The sequence below is a fragment of the Podarcis pityusensis genome, assembly GCF_964106645.2.
Source record: "Podarcis pityusensis genome assembly, chromosome: 10".
NCBI lineage: Eukaryota > Metazoa > Chordata > Lepidosauria > Squamata > Lacertidae > Podarcis > Podarcis pityusensis.
Genome location: NC_138035.1, coordinates 55,295,904 through 55,314,818, shown reverse-complemented (window position 1 = coordinate 55,314,818; position 18,915 = coordinate 55,295,904). Strand labels below are relative to the sequence as shown.

At 41.7% G+C, this 18,915-nt stretch overlaps 1 protein-coding gene across 4 annotated transcripts in view; it reads left to right on the top strand.

Moving 5' to 3' along the window:
- TFEC (transcription factor EC) overlaps nucleotides 1-18,915 on the top strand; it is a 123,479-nt gene that overhangs the window by 93,203 nt on the left and 11,361 nt on the right. For 3 of the 4 annotated variants that reach the window (XM_081023784.1, XM_081023782.1, XM_081023785.1), the window contains exons 4-6: nucleotides 12,326-12,440; nucleotides 16,222-16,278; nucleotides 18,090-18,165. In XM_081023784.1, coding sequence (XP_080879910.1) covers nucleotides 12,326-12,440; nucleotides 16,222-16,278; nucleotides 18,090-18,165 — 248 coding nt within the window. The remainder of the gene's footprint in view (nucleotides 1-12,325; nucleotides 12,441-16,221; nucleotides 16,279-18,089; nucleotides 18,166-18,915) is intronic. The other variant, XM_081023783.1, reaches the window with a different exon arrangement.

Here is an 18,915-nt window from a genome sequence, read left to right as displayed (position 1 = left end):
AAAGGTGTATATATATCTGTGTTATAGGCTATCTCTGCTGATAGGAACTCAAGTTTCCCTTCTTACAATGCACTGATTATATATCTTGATTTCCTTGACAATTTATAATCAAATGTTTTAACACTCAGTAAGCTCAGATGCTTTTTAAGAACATACCAGAAGTAATAAATGCCTAACAAACCTGATATTCAGCAACTGATTTAACATTTGCCTCAAACATGGAAAAATGTTGTAAGGCCAAAATAAGCTGTGTTTCTCTACTTAAGTAATAGTTTCAAACATTCAAAAAATGTTGAACCTATTGTCACTGAGCATCAAAAAGAATGGAACATATCCCTTTGTATACCTTTAAGTTAACCATTTTATTTATTGTGTTATTATTAAAATCTATAGGCTGCCTTTCAACTCCAACCCCACCATCTCCACTTTACCAAGCTGATTCACAAAAACATATGAAATGTGCTCAAGAAACCAGCTGATCAAACTATAAAATTCATGCTGTCAATTGCATGCAAATTATTAAAATTCATAAACAATAAAACTGATATCACAATTTCCTTTCCCCCCCCCTCCCGGCTGCCCCCACATGCATAGAGATCCTGCAGTTCTGATCTCCCAGGCTGAGGTTTCTAATTGCACCCTAGTTAGTGCTATTTGTATGAGCAGTTTCTCGTCAGTGATTACCACGATCTTCAAAGCTCAGTACATCTTTGCTGGGAAAGGACCAGACTAAATATTAACAGCGCCTTATCTTGGGTAACTGGAAAAGGCTGCACAAGACAACAGCAAGGCAAAAGTCTTTGTTGGCACATTTTACACTAGATGTACTTAAAAGTCCAAGGAAGACTCAAAGGTCACCTTGATATTTGAGGCTCAGCATTGCATTTCCAGGTTCTGCTCACAAGATTTGCCCAAAGAGAAATGGCCCGACAAGCAAGCAACGTACTACTGTGAAAACGGGTAGCCATCAATATTCCTTCCTACTGTACAGATCAAAATAAATATGAGACATTTCCCTTCAGCTTAGAAACTCTGCCTAAAGAACAAAGGGGGTAAGGCTTGGCTGGCAAACCGTGCCAAAAGGAGCTTGTGAAATTCGGACAGAGGAGCAGGGAGGACTGACTATGGAATAGGATCAGATGTGCCTCTCCATAGCTCAGGAGACTCTTGCAAGGAGGGCTGCATACATACTGGACCGATCACTGCTAAGGAACTATTTTGCACTTCGGACTTCATTTGTGGCAGTCCCAACTCCCCTCTCATGAATTGCTACGAACATGGTTGCAATTAATATAAGATACTGTATTGGAGATGGCATTTAAAGTCATGCCAGTTTCCAAAGCAAGCTTCACAATGTTCTGAGCATTTAGCGGACCCAATTGCACAGAGACAGGACAGAATGGAGCAGCTCATAGAGACACAGTGCGCCATGCACTTTACAATGATGTGCTGGTTGTTTTGTCATCTGCCAGCACTGCAGAGCAACATTTTCACCTTAGTCCATGGCTTTTTGTGTTGTTGGGATGCTTCTATTTTGATTGGTTGGTTGGTTGGTTGAATTTACATCAACAATCTTTATTATGGTCGAGACCCAACAAATTGATTGAATTTATATACTGCCCTATACCTGGGGGTCTCAGGGCGGTTCACAGAATAAAATCAAGATATAAAACCACAAAATAATCAAAATAAAAACAACAACCCAATAGCCCCCCCCCCCAAAAAAAACAACACACCCACATTTTAAAAGGGCATAGGATGTCAATTTAATCAACCAAAGGTCTGGTTAAAAAGGAACATTTTTGCTTGCTTGCCTAAAGGTGTATAATGAAGGCACCAGGCAAACTTCCCACAGACGGGGAGCCATTGCAGAGAAGACCCATTCTCATGTTGCCACCCTCCAAACCTCTAGAGGAGGAGGCACATGAAGGAGGGCCTCAGAAGGTGATCTCAGGGTATGGGTAGGTTCATATGGGAAGAGGCAGTCCTTGAGGTATTGCTAGTTTTAATGTATGCACGTGTTTGCTTAAAGTATTGTAAGTTGCTTTGAGTTGCGGTGGCAAAAAAGCAACTAATAAATTCAAATGATAATAATAATGTGGGGCGTATGGCATGGAGCTGTGCCTCCTGGCGCCACCCTCAATATCATGTGCCACTATATTGTCCATGGAAAGTCTGCAAAGGGGGCTCCTAAATATCAGGAAGTACTTCACTGTAGGCACTCCGTGTGATCATGAGCCCTCCTTGCAGTGTCAGCATTCAAACAACCGCTGATACCCTGGGGCCATTTTGCAGGGTCTGGACAAACCGCTACTCTGCCCTCTGTGACTTATCCCTCACAGGGAATGTATGTATATGGCTAATGTCTATACCACAAACCAGCTTTGAAAAGGTTAATATGGGTCCAGGTTCTAATCAGCCACCCGTGTGTACATTTAGGCGTACAGTGTCTATAACATTTTGTAACTATTTTTGTGTTCCAAAACTGGACCTACTCTCAGATTTCATAAAACCCAGATCTATGTCCGCCAAGCGACAAGATGCCCTGCTCTGTGGTATTTACCGGTGTGAGGGGCTTCATGTGGTCTACTGTCGGTGAAGAGAGTTTTGTTAATTATGTGTGTGAGTGTGCATATTGTTCCCGGCCCTTGCAAATGCCACTGAAGACTGTGTTTTACACATTTGTCCTTGGATCGGCCCATTTCCTTATCTCCTCTATAAATGCCATCTGAAGAGGCTGGTGAATATATGCCGTTGAAGTGTATTCCATGGTAATTTAGTAGGAACGAAAGGAAGGCTGTTCCCTTCCTTCCTGTTGAGCGTTCAGCCTTTGAAAGGTAGGTGAAAGCTGTAAAGGGAAGCATTCCTTGCTCGAGTGCTCAGATTTTATTCTAGAGCTGCCAGTCACTTATAAATAGAAATGTGATGGGCCTAACCAATTCACACTATACTTTAAAAGAAAGGCGACAAAGAAGAGAGGAAAGGGGATTTGTTAATCTTTTAAAAGAGAAGAAGACGTTTCTCACAACATGTGCCACACGTTCAGTGTGCACTGCGATCTGAAATGGCATGTTATGCCATATGTCGGGTGGGTATTTCTTTTGCTGCCCCCAAAGAGATGGGTAACAATTTGAGTGCCGAACCATCTCCTTTAAAAAGTTGTTTCCATTAATGAAATTGGGAAGAAGACTCTTCCTAAATGGGGGACCATTGTAGTGGAATACCTCTACTTATTTTCTCTTGGGGGAGGAAATCCATTCCATAAGGAAAGGGGCAATGTTAGGTTTCCTTGTATTGTTTGATGGGAAGGGGCTCTTGATCTCCTACTTTGGAAACAGCAAAAAAATCTGACACAAAGTGCAACTGCTTGAAGAGAGACTTTGAAAAAATGGCTGATGGGAAGTTGTTGCCATCCTATAAGGAAAAGGTCAGTCCTGCTTTCAAGAAAGCTGTCTTCTGCTGGAAATGAGATTGGTATACACTTGTCATTGATAGCTTAGCACTGAGATGCCATGTCATCATTATATATTCCAGTCTGGTTCCAATAGGGAGAAATGAACCACATGGTGGTCACTAAGCAGCTCCTGACTTAGTCTATTATGGGCTTTTCCAGATCATGAAAACATGGCAGTGGTGTTAGCCCATCTAGTTTGTTCAGTGTCCTCCTGAGTCCTCTTCAGGATTCCCCCATCATGTGCAAGGGGGACAGTGGGAAGGATGGGCCCCGGCTACACGCCCTTCAACAAGTCACTGGTCTGGTTTGCACAACATGGTAAACCAAACTATGGCTTAGCCAGGCCCACATGAATGTGCAGGCTCTAGGGATAAAGCTTGCAGTCACTTTGCTCCTGATCCTTTTTGATTTTGCACATGCTGAGCTAAACCAAGGTTTGGCTTAATGCTTCACTGACTAGCTTAACCACAAACCTAGATTCAGACGACACATTAAGCCAAATATGGCTTCGCTCAGGACGGTACTAAAAAGGGCCAGGGTGGAGCAAAGTGACTGGGATCCCAGATATTTCTGCAGTCTTGGGGTTTGGCTTACTGTGTCATGCTAACCAAGTCATGGTTATCAATCCTGCAGCCATTTATGTTTTGAGGTCTAAACTTCAACAGCAGATAGCCTTTTCTACAAAGTTAGGCGCTCCATAAGGTTTAGAAGTCTGATCTTCCAGGGTCCTAAAATGAATGGGGAGCTTCAGAAATTCAGCCCTCAATGTGTGGAGGGCTCTGGAGTGGTGACATTGATGTGGATGATACCTCACAGGATGATAATTGAGTGGATGAAACCATAGGGAAGGGGGTAAATTCAATTCAGTATGGACCTAAAGGCAGACCTACTTATTTTATTCTGATGCAGGCAAAATGAAATTTCCACTTCTCCGGATTTTGCAATACAGTGCAAAATTAAGCCAAGCAGTTTGTACAAAGATGCACTTACTTGGGTTAATGAATGCCTAGAAATACGTATATCAGGGAAAATAAGATATGAACATGCTTTACATTATGGAAAATTGTTTTGCAGAGATATGGATAAAATTGCGTACAAAAATGAAAATTGCACTAAAATGGTGCTGAATTTTCATAATGACTTAAAAACTCCCTCAAATTTTAGAAAAATGGGAAACTGAGAGAAACTGCCCATCCCTAGAGGAAGAACACTTGAATAGGGCTCTGGTCACCAGATACTATCTGTCTCACTCATCTGTTTACTGCATCATCAAGTTCAGCAGTTTACAAAGGCAAGTGTAGGTAAAATACGTCACAGATGGGCAGTTAAGCCACAGAGAATTAAGAGTTCAGAATTAGGTATCCTCGAGGTCCTTTGTGATGCTTGAAGCTAACCATTACATATGGTCTTTCAGCCCTTCTGTTTGTGAGCAGTTTTGAAATCCTAGACCAAATGGCAAGGTAGAAACAGCTCTGCTTCCCCTTTGAGTTTGAAGAGGAAATATCTTTTGATAGCTTTGATATCATTGTGTGAGTAGCGGCAGCAGTAGCAAAAGACGAGTGTGCATTAACAGGACAAAAAAGCAATGCATATTTTCTAGTTCATCTGCCAACTTCAAAGATTAAACCAATCCGTGTTGGCTACTTATACTGAATAAACCCAAAAAGCAAATGATAAGAAAATGAAACAAACATTGAACAAATTGTATTTTAGTTAATTTAGGAAATGAATGAGAACATGCTTCTAATTTCAGCTATCCACTTGACAGATGAAAATAGTGCAGCTCCTAAACTTTATTAACTCAGTGGTGGCTATGTTTAAAATGAATCAATATGGTTGATGTTTAAATTGAAGATTTTTAATACATTCTACTTTTGGGCAATTGTTACCTAACCAAGTCAGTCAAGGAGCATACTTTCTGTTCACTTAAATAATTGATTGAGTATTGGGCTCTGAGAATTCTTGTATTAAGAGGATCTGTGTTCGATTTTGACCATGGTGAACCATATTAACTGGAAGGAGAGAAGAGAGCTCTTAACATTGCATTGTTTGTTTGTTTGTTTGTTTGTTTAACCAAAAACAATTTCCTAACCAAAGGCAGATTTTTTTGGGGGGTGTATTTAGGGCCCATTTAGAATAATAGGATCATAGAGTTGGGAGGGACCACAAGGGTCATCTAGTCCAACCCCCTGCAATGCAGGAATCTTTCACCCAACTTGGGGATCAAACCCACAACCTTGGGATGAAGAGTCTCGTGCTCGCCTGAGTGAGCTATCCAGGCTCACATCCTTTCAGAGAGGATATAGGGATGAGGCCAAATGTATATTTCAGAAGAGGGAATTCTTTAGGCATCAAGTCACCACCAAATAGGCCCTGTCTCATGTTCCAACCAACCTAATCATGCTCACTGCTGCATCTGTGAGCTGTGCCTCTGTGGCTAATCTCAAAGCCTGGGCAGGCTGCTTTGGCTGGAACCACCAAGTAGCATTTCCAGGTTTTATAAAGTCAAAACCAGCACTTAACTAGGAAGTGCATGGGCAACCATTGTAACTGATACAATATTGGAGTAACACAGTCTGGGTGTCTTGCCCCCACAAGCATCCAGGCAGCAACTGAAGATTGCCCCCACAAGCATCCAGGCAGCAACTGAAGCTTTAAAGGCAGCCCAACACTGAAGTCTGGGTATAACCAGGGCATATCTGAGGCAAGATCTACCATCCCTAGATGTGTTAACTACTATCCTAGTGGAGATGCAGAAACTCATTGCCCCCCATTAGATGAGTTAGAATAAATACATAAGTAAACCAAATAGATAGATGCAGAAACTTGCACAACACCTCGAGCTTTGGATAAAAAGATCATTGTTAACAACGTTCTTATCATAATCTCCAGCTACTTTGGCTTAATCGACATAATTAAAGTTTAGAGAAGCTCCATATTTCATTCAAATGAAATGTTAAGACACTATTATGTGATGATTAAGGTTTTGTAGTAATCTTTTCACAGAGCCTACCCTGGGTAAATGCATTTTGTTTCCCTTATTGGCGCTTCAGTTATACTTCAGTGCAGTTGTACCATCTAACAGGGACTAGTTAACCATTTGCTGCGTTAATCATTTAGTGCAGTTCTCATCACTGAGTGAAATGATTTACAATTTGGTTGCATGAAGACAGAGAGAGATGCATATTGGCCTATAGTGACTGAGACAGTGAAGAGCGCAAAATGCATTGAATTGAAAGGTACTGTTTCTCTAAATGTATTTGTTGGCATGTGCATGCTATATAAATATATTCTGGCCTTCGGCGGTTCAGAGTACTTGACTATCATGTTGTGGAGCATATTTTTGTTATCTGTCATGCTGGTTTTGGTTGGACGGAGGTTTGCTTGACTCAGTTTGTGCCCTGATCTGCCTTTGGCGAATTAGAAGATGGTGACATTCTTGAGTTTATATTAGCTTTGATCCTTAAAGTAAGAGAGGTGGAATTTTTATTGCATAATAAGAATCCTTGATCTGTTTGTCTTTTTCCTTATTTTAATCTGCCTTTTGAATGGCACAGGGAACTCATACTCCAGCAGTAGTTCAGGAATAATACCGCATCAAGAAAAGTAGCGACACTTTATGTCTAAGATCTGGAGCTAAGGTATGGTTGTTGTTGTTAATAATAATGATCAGATATTTTAAACCCATCCTGCAACCATGAGGTTGCAGCCATTTAAAAATACAACATTAAAATTGGTTTTAAAAATCACAGTCAATGAAGATGGGCAAGTCTTCTGAAATATACATCTCAGGTGACAAAGGCCAGGGTCAAGTGGTGCATCTTCATCATACAACAAAAATGACAGGAGATATCAAACACACCTCTGTGGGGAGGAAATTTCCCAGCTTAGGGGCTACTGCAGAGAATGCGCTCCCTGTGCCAACGCCCCACCTGACTTTCTGAGGGTGGTGAGACTACCAACAGGGTTGTAAAAGATTCCTGACTGGTACTACTACCAGTCAATGTTGACAATACTACGAGATGGACCAGTGGTCTGATGCATCCCATGTTCTGTGTTCTAAGTTCATATATCTTTTTCAGTTGCTGCCCCTTTGCTTCCATATAATCTTTTTCACAGATGTCGGTCCTTTCTGATGCAAACCAGGAAGCTGGTTTTCCTTTTGTTTTTTGCATTTTAAAAACAGACAATATATATGTGTTGCTTTTTTTAAAAAAAAGGCCTAAAATAAATAGGATGTGGGCCTGCCACAGTGACTGCCTGATTAGAACTGACACAAATAATTTTCTACAGCTGGGCTTGGTTTGAGATGGTGATCACCAGAGCTCAGCCCCAGAACCCTTTCATATGCCGGAGGATGAGATCAGCTTTGGAATATGAGAAGTAAGAATGCAGAAGATGGTGCATCTGCAAGTTATGTGCTGATGCAAATTGACTCCCCACCAAGTAGTTATATAAGAAGTAGGATCTGTCAGTTTTGGACCTCTCAGTTTCTCATGTTTCCAATCTTAACATCAGTTCTCCACATTCGGCAGCAATTTGCAGTTCAAAAATCCTCATGACATCTCACCAGCATTTTAGTGTGAATTTCTCCCAACAAGCATATTCTTATATGCTGTTTGCATTTTTGTAAACAAATCTACCTAATACATTGCCTTTTTGTGCCATTTTCATTGCCATTTTTATTTTTATGCTCACCCCCCCTTTTTTGGAAAACAGTTGGAGAACTGCATTGCAAAATTCAGATAAATGCAAATTTGAAAGGATAGCTGTGTTTCAGTTTGCACATTGTTTCAGAAGTGCAAATTTGATAGATTCTGCTTTAAATTGCTCCTCCATCCCTAATAAGAAGGCATGTGTTTTGAAAATTGAGATTCCTAGGTCTGGAAGACCTGGCCAGTCCCTTTGGCAGATGTGAAAATAGTGACGGTTTGGAAGCTCCCTTCGAGTCCCACGAGGAAAAAAAAGAGATGCACTTTTACTATGCTAGGAGATTCCATGGGTAGAGGAAGAGATTAACTAAACTGAAACTTGACACACAGCGGCTTGACTAAGAGCTCATTATGTCTACTCATTCCTCTGCACTTACATAGACAAAGAGTAAATGTATTTGAATCTGCCAGCTCCACTCTGCCTGGTGGCGTCCCAAAAAGGAGCCCAACTGCATATAGGTGTGCACATAGAGTCCTCTTTCAGATGTTCTGTGTCCACATGGATGTTAGGGCTGATGCATACAGTCCTGCTCCTCATTCTACATGCTCACTATGCATGTGGAAAGGGGATTAAAGATTTGAACTGCTTAAATGTTTTGGGTATATTCTTTATTCATTCACAAAAAACCCCCCAAATTTTATTAATATCTGTAACTTCCTATTCCCACCCCCCCCAACAAAACCTGGTAGGATTCGCTTGTATAAAGACTTGTAGGTGATGCTTATTCATCTCAGAGATCATTGAGGAAGCAATCTAAATAACTACGAAGATCATCTATTTTGTTAAGATCTTCAATTAAGGATCCTGTAGATACTTCAGTTTCAAGCAAATAGCAAGCCAGTGTAGTCTGCAATGTGCATGTCAATTTAATTGTCACCATTCAGTTAAAGAATGATCGGAAAGGCGACAGAACTAGAATATATATATATATATATATATATATATATATATATATGAAAATTATGATGAGAAGAATACATTTTGTCTTACTACTCAGGAATAAAATAAAGGTGCTTAAGCTGGAAATGTGCTTAGCTTTCAAATCCTACATATTAAACACAGCTTGCTCTTGAATAAGAATTCTGAACATTCTTTAAAACCTATCTCTATGAAGACATAAAAAGATATGAGAATTTTCTGGAAGTGACAGGATAAAGACACACAAGGCTTCCAATTGGCACTTGCTGGTTACAGTTTAAGCAGTGGTAGTTGCTTCAGTTCGGCGATAGCTAAAGACTTTTATTCTACATCCCATTAGTAAGAATAGTTGGGAAGAACTGCCAGTTGCCCATATCTTTGTGTTTATATGGAGCAAGCAACTGACGGAAAAAGAGGGTAGAGTTACAGTACTGTGATACTGTTACATACAGGTGGCGTGCATCCATTGTGTGACTCCTGTGTATCTCGTGCAAGGTTATTATAATAATTAACATTTATACACCTCTTAATGCTAAAATAGGCTTCTCAGCAGATTTCTGTTAGAATTTCTGCTCCGTGATTGCAGTCATGGGATTGTTGTCTATCACATGACGGTGTATGTTTTGACTCCACAGAGTGGGAAGTGACAGAGACAGGATGTTTGTGTTACTGTGTTCCGTGAAGTGGGACTATTGTCCTTTGTTTTTTCTTTCTGCTATCTGATACTAGAGAGAGAGGGAGCTATGTTGCAGTGCTCCGTGTGTGTTTATATGTAAATAAAGTAGATTAGCCAAAATGCTGAGTTGCTGAGGTCTGTTATGCAAGCTGCGAAGACTCTGTGGATCTCTAAGTGTGCTGGTGTCTGTTGGCATCGGTCACTGTGATGTTCAGGCTGAAGAAAGCTTTTGAAGCTCCCAAACGATAGACCAGGAAGGAGAGAACATGCCAGTCGGGCATGTGTCTCTGCCAGGGTCCTACTTGAGTGTAGGACAAGCTCCTGGCATAAAAACCAATTACACGAGAATTAAAATATACATGTACATGATTGAAATGTGCATTAAAACAACACAATTAAAGCAGCATAGTCAGGTTGAAAAGATGTGGGAGCAGGTGCCTCTTCAAGGGAACCGGTGGTATGCCAGTACAGATGAGACCTCTCATATTTCAGCAAAGAGTGCTTTCTATAACACTAGTGCCACCAGTGAAAATGAAGGCGTCCAAATCATAAGTCAATAATCATTAGGCCACAGCAAGTCTAACTGGGTTCCATTTGTTCTTGATGCTCTTATCGGGTCACGGAGAAGCACACCAGTATAGAAATAAAATAAACTTTCGAATATAAAGTGGAAATACTAAAAAAGATCTTGAAAGGAAAGAGAAATCGTCTGTTTGACTGGAGCTAGGATGAAGCATAAGAATAATTACACTGCTCAAATACGTTTGGGTTCTTAAAGACCACTTCAATAGATTTCCACTATTTCCTCTCCTGAAGGAAGTTGTTCTTGCTATGTTCTTCTCCCACCCCTGCTTTTTTCCTTTCCATTTGGGTCTGTGAGATCTGCCTCCTTGTTTCTGTGCTCATTATCGCAAAATGGAGAAAAGTTATGGCCAAAGCACGTCTTTGAAATAAGGTGCCGTGTTCCAGTTTTGATAGGAGAAGATATTATCACAATGAAAGTTCTTCACATCTTCAGTTACTGTTGGATATGTAGCCAAGGAAATGTCTGGTTCTATATGTTTGGTTATCTAGGGTTATTGGCTTGTTTTGTTCTTGGACTTGCTTCTGTTACATATTTTGTGCTCACATTTTGTATTTTTATGAGGTTCCTCACGGGGTCTCTGCCATGGGAGCATATTCACCCAGTGCTTTTCCAGCTGCACTGGCTCCCGGTGGCGTGCAGGGTCTGATTTAAGGTGCTGGTTTTGACCTTTAAAGCCCTTCACGGCCTAGGACCCTCGTACCTACGGGACAGCCTCTCCTGGTATGCCCCATGGAGGACCTTAAGGTCCATAAATAGCAACACCCTAGAGGTCCCGGGCTCTAAGGAAGTCAGATTAGCCTCAACCAGAGCCAGGGCCTTCTCAACCCTGGCTCCGGCCTGGTGGAACGCTCTGTCTCATGAGACCAAGGCACTGCAGGATCTGATTTCTTTCTGCAGGGCCTGTAAGATGGAGTTGTTCCGCCTGGCCTTCGGCTTGAAATCAATTTGATTCCCTCCCCCTTTTCTTTTTTCCTTTCTCCTCCTGTGATGGAACTCCTATTTGGGGACTTCCCTGGCTTTTTTCTGGCCCATGTAGGACCAGTGTGGAAAGTTAGCCTTGGTGAAGACTTGACGTTTTCATCCCAAAAAAAGTTTTTGATTTGAGTTTCCATTGAAATGAGGCTGTATTTTAATGTTTTAATGTTGTATTTTAATCTTGTTTTAAAGTTGTATTTCAATCAAATTGTTTTTATATCGGGTGTTAGCAGCCCTGAGCCCGATCTTGGCTGGGGAGGGCGGGGTTTAAATAAAATTTATTATTATTATTATTATTAAGCAAATTCACTGTTTTTTGCATATTTCTCATTACACATAAGAAATTAATGAACAACAGTGCTAACATCTAGGCATATATGACAGGTGCAGAATGATTTTTCTCATCTAGCACAGCACCATTTTAAGGCAGTTGTCCACAACATGGCCCCCAAACCCATTTTAAGGTGTTGTATACCACAGTGCCTCTTCCTTTCTGCAAAGTATCAACAAACTGAGAAATGAATTTTGAGTTCAGGGAGATAGTTACAAATCCGCTCAGGTCTCAGGTAAGACCAGCAAAGTTATTTTCCCTTTCAACTTAACTCATATTCGAAGTGTAGTTGCAGTAATCCTATTATTGGAAAATATGCTATGGCATTAATTCAAAATCGGACATCAGGGGCCATAACCAGGCATCATTCTGCATATGAAACACACATCAGCCTCACTCAAGTTTCTGAATATGGAACAATGGCAGTCTTTGACCCTTAACATTTAATTTTGTTTTATACAAGATAAGGGCAAAGTCTGCCTTTAGATGCATATTTTCTACCTCCCGCTGCGATTAAGACATGAATACGCATTTGAAAAGGAATTTTGTTCTTAAGTGTCTGCATATGCCTTTCACCTTACAAATCATGAATTTATTCTGATTCACTCACCCCTAACTTTTCTGACTCTCTCTCTCTCTCTCCCTCTCCCTCTCCCTATATTTCCCCCACAGCTTTCAAGTAGCATTTTGGATATATACAACAGTGACCAAGGAATGCCAGCCGCTAATATGGGTCTCACGAATGCATCCTGCCCATCTAATTTGCCTGTTAAAAGGGAAATCACAGGTAATATAACGCTGAGATGTTGGCACAGGCTTATCATTTTGAAAATAACAGTACCAGCCTTTCTCACACCCCACAGAAGTCCATTCTGCATGATCCTAGCCCGTGCTTTTATTCAAGAGAAATAGGTGTCAGAACTCACCATGAAGTTGTTATAGTAAGTTATAGAAGCTGTTCTTTACCCTGTTGGTGCGACTAATCATGCTTCTATATCTTCTGCCTGAGGGCAGGAGATCAAGAAAGTGCCGGCCAGGGTGCGAATCATCCCTGAGAATTTTCCTCACTCTCCTGAGGCAATGTTCTTCCTCAGTGTCATCCAGCGGATTCACGGGACAGCCCATAATACCTTGCGCTGTATTCACCACCCTCTGTAGGCACTTCCTATCAGTTGATGTCAAACCAGCATACCACACCGTGATGCAGTATGAAAGGACATTTTCTACTGTGGACCGGTAGAAGGAGATAATCAAATGCACACATGTAGAGGCCTGGCTGGAAGGCCCACCGCTACTACATGGCAGACGGAATGAAGAAAAGGAAATACAAATTGTCTCTGTCCTGTAGCTTGACCAATCACAGCTAGGAGCTAGCTGGAGTCATGTATCTTAAAAAAAAGTGTAGACACTGGCCAGCTTCTGTTTTGACTTGAAACACTTGTTTTGGGCTTCTCAGAAGTGAGTAAAAGCAAAAGCAGGTAGGGGGAGTGCTGGTCCACAGTGGTGCCCACCTGAGAGGTGCCAGAACTGTGCTTTGGTGAACTCCGGCTGAAAGCCCCCCCCCCCCGGATCCTAACATTATGCATAGCTAGGACTCTTGGGGAAATGGCATCGGTCAGCCAGCAGCCACTGGGAGATGTCCTGCAGCAACCTTTGGCTCCTTCAATGTTCCCTTAATTATGCACACACAGTTTGCCACCCACCTTTGGCTCTGCACTAGTTTTGACCACTTCCTCCATACTTTGGGGGGGGGTGAGTTGGGTGCCCTCCAGATGTTATTTCCATCATCCCCCACCATTGGCCATACTGGCTGGGGCTGATGGGGGTGCAATCCAGCCACATCTGGAAGACACTGCATTATCTCCCCTTGTTTTGAATGACTGTCTAATAATCTATAGTTGGGTCCAATAATCTATAAGAGCAATTTTTGCAGAATACATGTACTATTAAATATCATATGCCCTTGATGTTTTGACTCATTTGATTCATTTTCAGATGTTGACCTATAAAGGATTTATTAGCTGCTACTAATAAACTACATTAAACCACAGAGCATAGGGCTTGCCGATCAGAAGGTCGGCGGTTCGAATCCCCGTGACGAACATCCGACGCGGCTTCCGCTTGAGTGCTGGAGGCTCTTGCAACCAATCAGAAGCCGTGCCTCGGTTGTCGAACTTTTCCAAAGCCAAATGGGCTTCTGGAACGGATTACATTCAACAACCGAGGTTTGACTGTACTTAAGATAAATTCCAGCCACATTTAAGCAAATGTATTCAGAACTGTATGTATGTATATATGTATGTATGTATGTATGTATGAGACGCGGGTGGCACTGTGGGTTAAACCACAGAGCCTAGGACTTGCCGATCAGAAGGTCAGCGGTTCGAATCCCTGCGACGGGGTGAGCTCCCATTGCTCGGTCCCTGCTCCTGCCAACCTAGCAGTTCGAAAGCATGTCAAAGTGCAAGTAGATAAATAGGTACCGCTCCGGCGGGAAGGTAAATGGCGTTTCCGTGCACTGCTCTGGTTTGCCAGAAGTGGCTTAGTCATGCTGGCCACATGACCCGGAAGCTGTATGCCAGCTCCCTCGGCCAGTAAAGCAAGATGAGTGCCACAACCCCAGAGTTATTCTAACAGTCAGGGGCCCCTTTACCTTTACCTTTACTACCTTATGGCCTTGTATATGATAGGCAATATCTGACATTGTCCAACACAGGGACTCTTAAATTTTGGAGTGACAACACAACTCATCCTGCCATGCTCTTCTGAGGTCTGATTTTATTCCTGCCTCAGCTACTTTCTTTCTATTCTATTCTATTCTATTCTATTCTATTCTATTCTATGTTTTACCTCGGTCCATATTTTGCACACCTGCTCTTTTGCACACCTGCTCTTTACAATAGTCCCTTGTCCACCACATGGGCAGAATCTTGAAGTAAATCTTTTGGCAACCCCATTCCCCATCACAGCTAGTTTTCAGGGAGTTTTTCTCAGGATTTTGGAGGGTGCGGAGATGCAGTTTTAATATATGGTGTGTAAATAAAATAATGATAACAACAACAACAACAACAACAATAATAAATAAATAATAAATAATATTTATACCCCGCCCATCTGGTTGGGTTTTCCCAGTCACTCCAGGCAGCTCCCAACAGAATATTAAAAGCACAATACAACATCAACCATTAAAAACTTCCCTAAACAGGGCTGCCTTCAGATGTCTTCTAAAAGTCAGATAGTTGTTTATTTCCTTGACATCTGTTGGGAGGGTGTTCCACAGGGTGGGCACCACTACCAAGAAGGCCCTCTGCCTAGTTCAGGCAGCAATAGTCTAAAACTGACTCTTCTCTTTATCCCCACTTTGGTCTCCATCATCAGTTGAGGATACAATGTGACTGGCCTTGCTCACTTGGTTTTTACTAAGTAGGAACCACGGGGGGGGGGGGCAGCTGGGTTGAATGTGGTGGGGATGTGGTTTTAAACTCCCTGTCTACTCACACTAAGTTCCAGATTTGGATCTGCCCCTCCTGTGGCTGCTATCCATCATACAAAAATCAAGCATAATCATTCGTACCTATAATCACACCTACGTTTGTCCTTTTATCTTCATAGACAGAACTACACCAGATGTCTTTTACTGCCTTCTGAGCCCTTTGAAATGCATGTTTTGAGGGATAAGGCTGGAGCAAAACATGTTAATACTTTAATTTTGTTTTTCAAAACTGCCCTGAACTTTACATTTCCTCATTGATTTTGCAAGGCCTTGCTCAGGCCTTGCAAAGGTCTTGTCCTGCTTTCTTAGAACAGAATGTTCCCAAAGATGAGTTACAGTATTTCGTAGTTCTGTCTAGCTGGGTAAGCTTCAAAGCAGTTATTTTTCTGGATATAACGCTGCTAATAAACCTAATTACTGTAGGAAACATAGCAGATTCGGGCACATTTGGGCTTCTGATCGATGGTATAAATAAGTTACCATCCATTAAAATTTGTTCCAAGTTGCCACAAATGACTCTCTTAAAGGTTCACAATACATCTATTCATGGAAAATCCGTATTAATGGATTAACAACTTTAAAAGTTACATTCATTTAATCCAAAGAATGCTAACAACTGTGTACAGTGTTATCAATGCAATGCAACAGGAACAAAGAGGGGGGTTTCCTCTCCCCCTTCCCCAATTTGACTATTTAAGAAATCTGATTATTTCTTGCATGATGGGAAGGGAAACTCAAATTCACTCTGGGTGCTTACCCGCCCCATGGTAAAGTACAGAAAATTAGAAAATTGTTAAATGCCATGATCTACTTTTTCAGTTTCTAAAAATTAAAAATGCATGATGGCTATAAAAAAAAAATCCCTGGCACACATAGAACAGCAACACATGCTGTAAACAGCAACTGACAAACTGCAGGAAGTGGTACAATCATCTTCGGTAAATCAGGGAGTACATAAAATTGCTTGAAGGCTCGCCTGAAAAAGTTGCGCAATTAAAAGGTCCTGTTGTTACACAGAGCAATTTCTGGAATTGTGACCCAATGACTGTTTGAACAGTTTTTTGCTTTCTGTCAGAAACAGATACTCGAGCAATGGCAAAGGAGAGGCAAAAAAAGGATAACCATAATCTCAGTGAGTATATTTACATGAACTGTTGTCCCTAGGTTGTATAGGGTGGGGAAGTACCTGCTAATGCTGAAGGATATACAGTGGTACCTCGGGTTACATACGCTTCAGGTTACATGCACTTCAGGTTACAGACTCCGCTAACCCAGAAATATTACCTCAGGTTAAGAACTTTGCTTCAGGATGAGAACAGAAATCGTGCTCCGGCAGCGCGGCAGCAACGGGAGGCCCCATTAGCTAAAGTGGTGCTTCAGGTTAAGAACAGTTTCAGGTTAAGTATGGGCCTCCAGAATGAATTACGTACTTAGCCTGAGGTACCACTGTACTTGGGTTCCTTTATGTGCGAAGCAGACACAGTACAAAAATGCACATGTGTAAAGGGAGATCAACCTCATTCCTGACACCCAGAACGTTGTCTTACATATATAATGTTTTGCCTACACTGAAATAGCATGTTTACCTGTGGGAGAGACCATAGCTTTGCCTACTGAAGGGTGGTAGTGGTTATGCTTTCCATGCAGAATGTCTAAAGTTCAATCACTTGCATTTCCAGCTGCAAGGTTCTCAACTTGCAGGACTGAGAGAGGCCTCTTGAGCCCAGGGATGTTGATGAAGCTGGCCCAAGTCAGGCTTGCAAATTAACTGGCTTTGATCTTGATCAAAGCCAGAAGGGAACGCCATCTGCCATTCCTGGATTTGCTCTCCCGCCCTGGCTGTTCGTTAGAAAGCAAAAGAACCTTGCACTTAAAAGCAGAGCTATATGACTAATGCCATTTTATTATTATTATTGTTCGTTCATTTCTACCCCACTTTTATGCCCAAATGACACGTGTAATTTGACTCTCAGTTAGCAAAACCAGGACTGATGCAACTGCAGGACTATAGCTGGTTAGGGCAGTGGTTCTTGAGTACAGTACCTCGGGTTACATATGCTTCAGGTTATATACGCTTCAGGTTACAGACTCCGCTATCCCAGAAATAGTGCTTCAGGTTAAGAACTTTGCTTCAGGATGAGAACAGAAATCGTTCTCCGGCGGCGTGGCGGCAGCAGGAGGCCCCATTAGCTAAAGTGGTGCTTCAGGTTAAGAACAGTTTCAGGTTAAGAATGGACCTCCGGAACGAATTAAGTACTTAACCTGAGGTAGCACTGTATAGATATAAGATATAGATGTGTGCTTGGCCATTGGTCACATTGGCTTTTCACCTATTGTGTCATTCTGTCCAGGTCAGAGAGTTACAGTACTTCGATCTCCTTTTCATTGATTTGGTTGAGTTCGTCATAACTCAACAGGAATGGTTCAGTTTCTGAGAATGGTGCCCCTCAACCCGAGGGATCCTTTGCGGGATGAATATATTGCGTTAATAATAATAATTTCTGCAGTTGGGTTGGCCAGGAGGAGGAATCCTTTGGGGCTGTTTTGCCAGAGATGGATGCTTGAGAAACCAAGCCAAGGCCTCCCACTTTTTGAGGGAGTGGTCTCGGAAGAGGAGTCAAAATATTTAACTTGCTCTCCTAATTAAGAATTAGATCTAGGTTGAGAGTGCCCAGATGTGGAGGCTGGGTGTATGGCTGACATTAGATGCCACAGTTGTAGTCTGAGAGCAAGCAGTAACCTCTTGACTGAACCTCCTGGCTCCAGTGTGGTTGAACTATCATCATCCCCCCCCCCCCCGTTAAAACAGATTGAGTATTTTCAGGTGTTACAAAGAGGGTGGCGTTGTGATGTTTCGAAAGAGGCACAGCATTTCACTGCCTGCTGATGAATTACATCCGTTCTGTTACATGCTGCTATTATTACAATCTCTTGTTTTCATAGTTGAAAGAAGAAGACGGTACAACATTAATTACCGGATCAAGGAGCTTGGTACACTTATCCCAAAGTCTAATGATCCGTGAGTTCGGCTGTCATTTCTGTCATTGTTTCTACTGCTTAAATATAATGAAAGGGGCTGAAGATGAAATAGATTTTGCTAGATGTCAAGGTTAACTTGGACAGTTTGGTTTCACATCATTGTTCTCCTAGCAGACGTCTGCGGAATTGTTGATATTTGATTAATTCAGATCCACCTCCCCTTTCCCGACATAATTCTTCAGGTTCACATGCAATACTTATAGCATTTTGGGCAGAATCCCCATGATCAGACATGTATATGCTATGCAGGGCTGTCCGTGATATATATATATATATATATATATATATATATATATATTGCCGGAACTCATCATGACTGCCTCCCTTGTTCTCTTATGATGAAAATGGTGTTCACCTGAGAGGTGCTGGAAGCGAGCTCTGGTTCGGAAAAAGCCCTGGCTCTATGATGTCTGGTACTGTCTTGGAACAGAGAGCTTTTGCGAATATTTTTATTTATTTACTAAATTTCTATCTCTCCCTTCCTTCCAATGCAATTAAAAATAGAAGAAAAACTTTTTTAAAAACAATTCAAAACCTGCTCCTCCAAAAACACGTAAAACAGTCACATATTCTCACAGCTGATAAGTGCAAAGTTTCCAGGGATATTATTTTTCAGCCATCAATTGACTGAGCGAACAGGAATGTTTTTAAATCCCTCCTGAAAGTTAATAATGAGGATCGTATCAGGGAAGGCACTCCACAACTGGAGAATTGCCACTGAGAAGGCATC